The 8,582-nt window shown below is 36.4% G+C and overlaps 1 protein-coding gene across 3 annotated transcripts in view; it reads right to left on the bottom strand.

The window, feature by feature from the left end:
• Positions 1-1,729: 1,729 nt before the first annotated feature.
• Positions 1,730-8,582, bottom strand: part of dnajc6 (DnaJ (Hsp40) homolog, subfamily C, member 6) — a gene marked incomplete at its 5' end in the record, with an annotated part of 48,327 nt that continues 41,474 nt past the window's right edge. For all 3 annotated transcript variants that reach the window (XM_081380395.1, XM_081380393.1, XM_081380394.1), the window contains 2 exons: positions 1,730-3,927; positions 7,531-7,707. In XM_081380395.1, the coding sequence (XP_081236521.1) occupies positions 3,826-3,927; positions 7,531-7,707 (279 nt within the window). In that variant the 3' untranslated portion in view covers positions 1,730-3,825. The remainder of the gene's footprint in view (positions 3,928-7,530; positions 7,708-8,582) is intronic.

Genomic DNA, 8,582 nt, shown 5'->3' with positions numbered 1-8,582 from the left:
TAAAGATTAACATGGTAGAGAGAAGATGACTAGAGCAGAATTTCACCCCATTACAGTCACTTACATGAGGATCACTCAGAGTTGCCTTGTTTTAAGGACCAGTGCTCAAACAAGAGCTTTTTTGTTACGGACACTCATTATTTTAACATAATGTCCTGGGCCATTCACCGTCATGATCTAGGTCTACATAGCTGTAAAATATGCTGCACTGTTATATCCATAAGACCCTGGAGTGCATAAAGTGCTTTTTTGTCACACAAACAAACTGAATGCCCTACTACAGCAACAGTAATTGCTCAGTTTATGCGACTAATTCTGAAATCACATTTGTAAAAAGATTATTATTTTATATTTATGTATAATTAAGCCATCATTATAACTTATAAACTCATTTTTGGCAAATTGGCTAAAACTTTCATTCAAATGCATTTTCACTGTCTGGAAAGTTGTAAACAATGTCAGAGTTTAAAATAATATTTTTTTTATTTTGCAAGTTCCAAATCACAGGAAATGTGTATCCCAAAGATGCTATGCTAGTCTAGTCTAGCCTAGTCTAAAATAAACTCACCATGGTGCCATGTGACCGAACATGTGCTAATGTTTCCATCACTTCCTTTTTGCCCAAAAATGTGAAGCACATGGAAAATGTTTTAGTTGCTAAAGGGGATGTCATATCACATAACTAAATTACATTTTATTGGCTGAACATTATTATAATTCTTTTAATGCATTTTATTTAGTTTAATTTATAAATGAAGATGTTGCATAGAGAGTTAAAAGATTCTGGGAAATTAGTGTTGTATGTAATGGAAAGAAGATGATAATAGTTTTGCTGCCATCTTGTGGGCACTATAATGTAATCAAAGCTGAGGGGATTCCCAGGGGTCAAAGGTCAGGCCGCCATGGGTTAATAAGGCACTGAGCAATCTGCGTTAAAGAGCAAAGTCAATAGTGTCAAGCAAATATTACATCTTGACTCCCTTTCTTTGTAAAAGCCAGTGTCTTTTGCTTTAGAGCAGATCCCTCAGCAATCTTTAGCATCAAACTTCATCCTTTTCCTTTTTTTGTTTCTTGCTGACCTTCATCCCAACAAATTTTGGTAATTAAAAACCCTCACATGCCAAAGATGTGGGCAGGACAACTGAATGAATCAGCCAAAGAAAGGGGATCTGATGATGACTCAGGATTAGTCAATCCTTTCACTTCATTCTTTACTGCTAATGCTTTGCACTATAAACTTTTAGCCGTTTAGTAATACGATTCATTCCTCACTGGCTTTTAGAGTGATGACATACCACTTTTTATTTGTACATGACTTTTGAAAGTCAGTCATTGTATTTGCATGAAAAGCATAAATTGAAGTTAAACTTTTTCCAACTAGAATTCCAGTACAATAATGATCCTTATGCAATCTTATAGTTCACATAAAAATGAAAATTCTCACTCACATGTTCTTCCAAACCTGTATGCATTTCTTTCTTCACAACACAAAAGAAGCTATTTTGAAGAAACTTGGAAGCCAAACAACACTGGAGCATATTGATTTTCATTGTAAAAAAACGATTTTTTGACAAACAGTTTTTGAGTCACAAGAGGGTGAGTAAATGATGACAGAATTTTCATATCTGGCTGAACTATCACTTTAATTCCCCTGAACTTTCAACAGCAAGCTTTTACCTTTCAAATGTCACTTCAAAAAAATCACACTAACCTCATTTTGTTTCCCATTTATTTGTGCAATGCACATTATCATATGTACAGCTCCATATGGAGAAAATAAAAACAGGAAAAAAAGACAGAAAACAAATTCATGTCACAATAATACTGATACAGCAAACAAACACAGAGCTGCATCCAAACCATACCACTTCCTTACAGAGAAACAGCATTATTGAACACCACACATTCACTACTGTATACAGAGGTTAGCTTCCGAACATTATATCCTAAGATTGAAGATAAACGGCTCAGTCCACAAGAGGGTGGTGGGAAAGTTCCATCTTCATTCAATTCCTGCTAATCTGTTGTCTTTGTCCATTGTGTGCATTCAAGTCTTTAGTGTCAGATTGTGTCAAGAGGAAGGTAACTGATGGCAAAATGTAAGAGAAGACTGCTTCGATAACAGGTAAAGCTTCAGTATATCACTGCATGATAGCGAAAAGAGGAAGGCAAAAGCATGATGAGATGTACAGCAAGTACTGCAAGTTACGTAAGTGTGTTCTGGATTTACCTAATGCCATTCAAGTGCAAATATACTGAGAAGAGAAAGGGCAGATTAGTGGCTGTACACTCTAGAAACTTCTTCTGGACCACGTGCCACTTACAGTCAAACATGCAGTACATTATGAGGATAAAAGATCTGGATTTTAAAGATGTACCCACTTATGTTGCTTTATGGCATTTATGATTTCATATGTCAATGGTCCACATGATATGTTCAGTTGGTTTAAAAGACACCTATGGTAATAAAACAATGGGATTTGAACACTTTCCATCAATCACGTTTCTCAGTCAAAAGGCTTTGTTTCATTATCAAGCACGAATGCATTAGAAACTTTAAACGGATTTTCGGACTTCAACAAAAAGTACTAAGTATGACTTGTTCTTTAGGGCACTATTAACCAGTTAAAGATATCAGGTTAACATAAATCGTGTTAAAGACAACCTTACCGTTCAATGAACAGATATAGCTCGAAACAAGCCATGTACTTGGAGGTACTTGCAAAACGACTAGTTCTATGGATTAACTACATGAATAAAGAATTTCCTTGGACTTATGTATGTTGTAAACAGTATGTTATTATAGTGCAACATATACAGACAGATCAATATTCAGTAGAAAACAACATAAGAATAAACTGCTAGTTAAATCTACTGCATTTCACAGATCAAGTTTGAGAAAACCTCCCATTTCCTGTAAAGTCTCTCATATTTATTGTGCTTTTGCCCCCCAGCACAGCGTCTCTTAGCTTCTGAAAGAAGTTACATGTTATATCACACGTGATTTTTCAATTTTTGCAGGTTTTTGTCTGAGTGTTCTTTCATTTGAGCATATCTTTCTAAACATCTAGCCTCCGACTGTCCGGGAAACCACAGAGTCTTAGCTCACTTTACCGAGACCCACTTTTATTTTCACACATTTCATAGTTGTCTTGCAAAGCCAACAAATAAATAAACACCCCTCGCACATATATGCAGTCGCGGGCAGGTGTGTACAGTAGGACACAGTCAATGCAACGGAAGAAATAGAAAAGGTCCTGCATACTGCTGTAGCATGCAAAACTTTACTAAATAACTCTCTATGAAGGATTTGGACCAAACTTTGTGTTGTGTAACAAAGTTTTGCAAGTCGTGACAGTGTGTGGCTTGTCTTGCAGAATTCTGACATATTTTTTTTTATTTGATTCCTCAGCACTAAACCTCTTCAATAAATCATAAACTCACCCGAAGACTCCTGAATAAATTTCTATGATGACCTGGTTGACTGATAATGTTCATATTTCACAGCTGTGTAATGACAAAGTCTGAACTTTGTTATGTAGGCAAGTCCAGGGAAAGACAAATAAGTTTTTTTTCTTTTTTTTTTTTACAATGCTGAATGCTACTTTTTTCCAACAGCAGTCTTCTCATACAGCAGTTATGTTGGCCTAGTGCATGAACAATAGAGATACACACAACTATACTGTAGATAAGCTCTGACGTCTCTATGAAGCAGGGTCCTGGAGGTGGGAGAGATAACAAAGGGGACTTTCAAGGACTTTTGGGTTGCAGGGCATCTAATCTGGGCAGGAACTGCTGACTGGTTTTGATCATATACAGTAAGTCTTAGTACAGTGCTTTCTGTCCTTGGCTGTCAAATTCTGACCAGGCATCATTTAGTTCCATAAAGATCATCTTGGCATATTGTTCGTAGGGTTGTCCAGTAGCCTGCAGATGGGAAGAGAGAGGAAACATACACATTTTGTCTTTAAAATGCCGTAACTAGATATTTTAAGGGGGTCATATCATACTTTTTTTCCCCCTGAGATCCACTTATTAAAGGAGAACTCCGGTCAATTTTAACATTGAGCTCATTTTTTTGTACATTTGGAGTGCTGTCAATACAGAGAACAACGACAAAAATTGGTGTTGCCTACACCGAGTTATTCTATTTTTAAAATTTGCACCCTGTTGACTTCAATAGGGCAAGTAGTAAGCCTGCTTTTTAGCCTCTTAACATCCTTTAAGTGTCATTACAAGTGCACAGAAAATGTGAGTGATTCCTTCCGAGTGAACACGGGTGGATCTGACTGCAGTAGATGTTAGAGATATTAATAAAAACGAAGTTAATTCAGCCAGCGCTCATACCTTTGTTTACATCCTGTTTTCGGTGGAAGGCCATAGTAATCGATTGTCGAGTTCATGCGCATAGGTTTAGTTACCAATGATCACGCGCGTGAACTCGACAATCGATTACTATGGCCTTCCACCGAAAACAGGATGTAAACAAAGGTTGAGCGCTGGCTGAATTAACTTCGTTTTTATTAATATCTCTAACATCTACTGCAGTCAGATTCACCCGTGTTCACTCGGAAGGAATCACTCACATTTTCTGTGCACTTGTAATGACACATCAAGGATGTTAAGAGGCTAAAAAGCAGGCTTACTACTTGCCCTATTGAAGTCAACAGGGTGCAAATTTTAAAAATAGAATAACTCGGTGTAGGCAACACCGATTTTTGTCGTTGTTCTCTGTATTGACAGCACTCCAAATGTACAAAAAAATGAGCTCAATGTTAAAATTGACCGGAGTTCTCCTTTAAAGGGTTAGTTCACCCAAAAATGAAAATTCTGTCAGTAATTACTCACCCTCATGTTGTTCCAACCCCGTAAGACTTTCGTTCATCTTCGGAACACAAATTAAGATATTTTTGATGAAATCTGAGTGCTGGATCACTCCTCCAGCAGGCTTATGGACACCTTAACTTGCTGGCCCAGAAAATGTATTAAAGACATTGTTAATATAGTCCAAGTGACTCCAGTGGCTCAATCTTAAGTTTATAAAGTGACGAGAATACTTTTTGTGCGCAAAAACAAACAAAAATAACGACTTTATTCCACTTTTCATTTCCTTCTCTCTGGACCTTGAGTTTTTTTACGTAGTGTTTAAGCGTAGCGCGTCTGTGTTGCACGTCACCACGTAGGCTCACTATTGGGCGACTCTGGTCATGTGTGATACGTGGTGACGTGAAACTAGGGATGGCTCGATACCATAATTTTGGTTTCGGTACGGTACCAGAACCTAATACCTCGGTATCGATACTAAATCGATACCACAGGTGACAAATAACCAGCCTCAAAATTTAAGTGAATTGAAACAATTTTATTAAAAAACACTGCTTGAAACTCTGCAGTACTGAATGTGCAAACAAAAAGTATCAAAATGTTAAAATAAATAAATAAATACAAAACAGTCAGGGAACTTACAGTAGATTAAATTTTGATTTTGAAAAAAAAAGAAAGAAAGAAACCTGAAATGATACAATTAAAATAGGTTAATATCTATAATAATTGATTAATATAGAATAATAATAGAATAATGAAATGAATAATTTTTAGCTGTCATGCATTAACAGAGAATTATCAACATTTATAGCATTTATTCATCTTGGTTTGATTACTGTTTGGTTTGTGTTTGGGTTCATATTAGTTTAATGCATTGCATATAAAGTAATGTTAACATGCTAAACATGTATTAGTATATTTAAATAATAATTACTGATTGATCTAGATTAATAAATGCTATAATACGGTTAGGTCAGGTTACCTAATGAATGTTGACAAATGTAGCTTAAATGTAAAGTGTTACTCTAACATTCATTAGTAATATCCATATTACTACTATTACTCTAGATTCCTTAGATTCCTCTAGGGGTCGCACTCGCCACAGCAGCAGTGATTTGCCATTCATTTTACTATCACTAATACTAAAATTAATATCACTAATCTCTTTATTCATTCAAATTCAATTAATATATGATTGTTTGAAAGTGCAAAAATTATGAGACCTAAACTTCATTGGTTCTAGCGTGTCATGCAAGCACATTTGAGCTTTCGTGTTTACCGTGTCATATTTAATTGATAAGCTTTTATGTATGTGCGCTATGAATAAAAGTCTAAATTAAAACAGTTGAATGATGGACTCACCTGTCGATCTCTGAACTCTTTGAACAAGTCAGGATGATCAAGTGACAAGTGCTCAACGTTAGCCAGATTTGATGTGTTGCCTCCCGTCGCAAATTTAAAGCAGTGTTTGTAGAGTGGTGCATTGAGGTCTGTTGCTTCACCTTTCTCATTACTTTTGTAGGCAAAGTAATGCTATATTTCACTCCTAGTCCTACTGCTCTCTTTATTTTTTAATTTCGGGCGTGTAGAATGAGCTTCATCTGTTTGTTTCATCGTGTTCCTCCGTTGTCACCGTTTGCGTGACCCGCGTCAGTTTGGGTAGCGCACTGCCGCCTAGCGGTGAACTTCGAAACAGCAGCGCATTAAATACCGAATTGAGCAAAATTATGATATTGTACCGTTTGAAATATAATATATACCGGTATTTTTGCAGTACCGGTATACCGCGCATCCCTACGTGAAACACAGACGCGCTACGCTTAAACACTACGTAAAAAAACTCAAGGTCCAGAGAGAAGGAAATGAAAAGTGGAATAAAGTTGTTATTTTTGTTTGTACATTTTGTATTTTTGCATTTTGTATTTTACAAATACATTTTCTGGGCCAGCAAGTTAAGGTGTCCATAAGCCTGCAGGAGGAGTGATCCAGCTCTCAGATTTCATCAAAAATATCTTAATTTGTGTTTCGAAGATGAACGAAAGTCTTACGGGGTTGGAACAACATGAGGGTGAGTAATTACTGACAGAATTTTCATTTTTGGGTGAACTAACCCTTTAATGTATTTTACCCGTCAAAGCAGATTTTTCATGGTCACCTTCTCTCTGACCTTGGTAATTAAATAGGCAGGTACAGTACCATTTAAAAGTTTGGGGTCAGTAAGATTTGAAAAGAAATAAATACATTTATTAATTAAGTGAAGAAAAGACATTTACAATGTTAAAAAATATTTCTATTTCAAATAAATGCTGTTCTTTTGTTGTCAAAGATCAAGGTTTTCATAAAAATATTAAGCAGCACAACTGTTTTCAACCTTGATAGCAATAAGAATTATTTATTGAGCAGCAAATCAGCATATTAGAATGATTTCTGAAGGATCATGTGAAGACTCGAGTTATGATGCTGAAAATTCAGCTTTGCATTTTTAAATATATTCAAATAGAAAACCGTTCTTTTAAATTGTAATAATACTCAACAAATTGGGCTGTTTTACTGCATTTTTGATCAAATAAATGCAGCCTTGATAAGCAAAATAGACTTTCTAAAACCTAAAAAAAAAATGTAAATTTTTTTTTGCAGCTGTGCTTTTAAGATTTCATACTTTCTTTTTAAGTTCTTTAACGTAAACTGAATAAATACGTCTCTTACCTTGTCAGGGTGTACTACCAGCACAGCTTTACGGTAGACCTTCTTCACCTGCTCTGGTGTGACAAGGTCAGCCATGCCTACAGGTTTCCAGCGGTTCTCTCCCTCCCAAAGCACCGTATGCATGGTGGACAGTAACGCTCTGATGTTCCTCTCCTTCCCCTCAATCCACTCCAGAATCTGACACAAATTGCACCATTATATGAAAACATAATAATCTGATTCAGATTTGAACTACAACAAAGTCTTAAAAAATAGGAATATGTAAGGGACAATGTACAGTCAGCTGATCATTATCACAAACTAAACGGCAAACCTATTTGACAATGACTGATGAATCAGAGTAAAGTATCCCAGCCTGTCATGGAAAAATATATTTAAAGGGATAGTTCACCCAAAAATAAAAATTCTGTCAGTAATTACTCACCCACATGTTGTTCCAACCGCGTAAGACCTTCGTTCATCTTCGGAACACAAATTAAGATATTTTTGATGAAATCTGAGAGCTGGATCACTCCTCCATAGGCTGCTAGGTGACCGAAACTTGCTGGCCCAGAAAAGTTATTAAAGAGATCGTTAATATAGTCCAAGTGACTACAGTGGCTCAATCTTAAGTTTATCAAGCGACGAGAATACTTTTTGCGCGCAAAAACAAACAAAAATAACGACTTTATTCCACTATTCATTTCCTTCTCTCTGGGCCTCTAGTTGGTTCACGTAGTGTTTTTGCGTAGCGCGTCTGTGTTACACGTCACCATGTAGGCTCACAATTGGCCGAAGCTGGTCATGTGTGTGATGCGTGTTGACGTGCAACACAGACGCACAGCACAAAAACACTACGAGGCCCAGAGAGAAGGAAATGAATAGTGGAATAAAGTTGTTATTTTTGTTTGTTTTTGCGCACAAAAAGTATTCTCGTCGCTTGATAAACTTAAGATTAAGCCACTGTAGTCACTTGGACTATATTAACGATCTCTTTAATAACTTTTCTCGGCCAGCAAGTTTCGGTCACCTAGCAGCCTATGGAGGAGTGATCCAGCTCTCAGATTTAATCA

The sequence above is a fragment of the Scardinius erythrophthalmus genome, assembly GCF_964197995.2.
Source record: "Scardinius erythrophthalmus genome assembly, chromosome: 12".
Classification (NCBI taxonomy): domain Eukaryota; kingdom Metazoa; phylum Chordata; class Actinopteri; order Cypriniformes; family Leuciscidae; genus Scardinius; species Scardinius erythrophthalmus.
The sequence above is the reverse complement of the archived record's forward strand: the minus strand, read 5'-3'. Positions and strand labels throughout refer to the sequence as shown.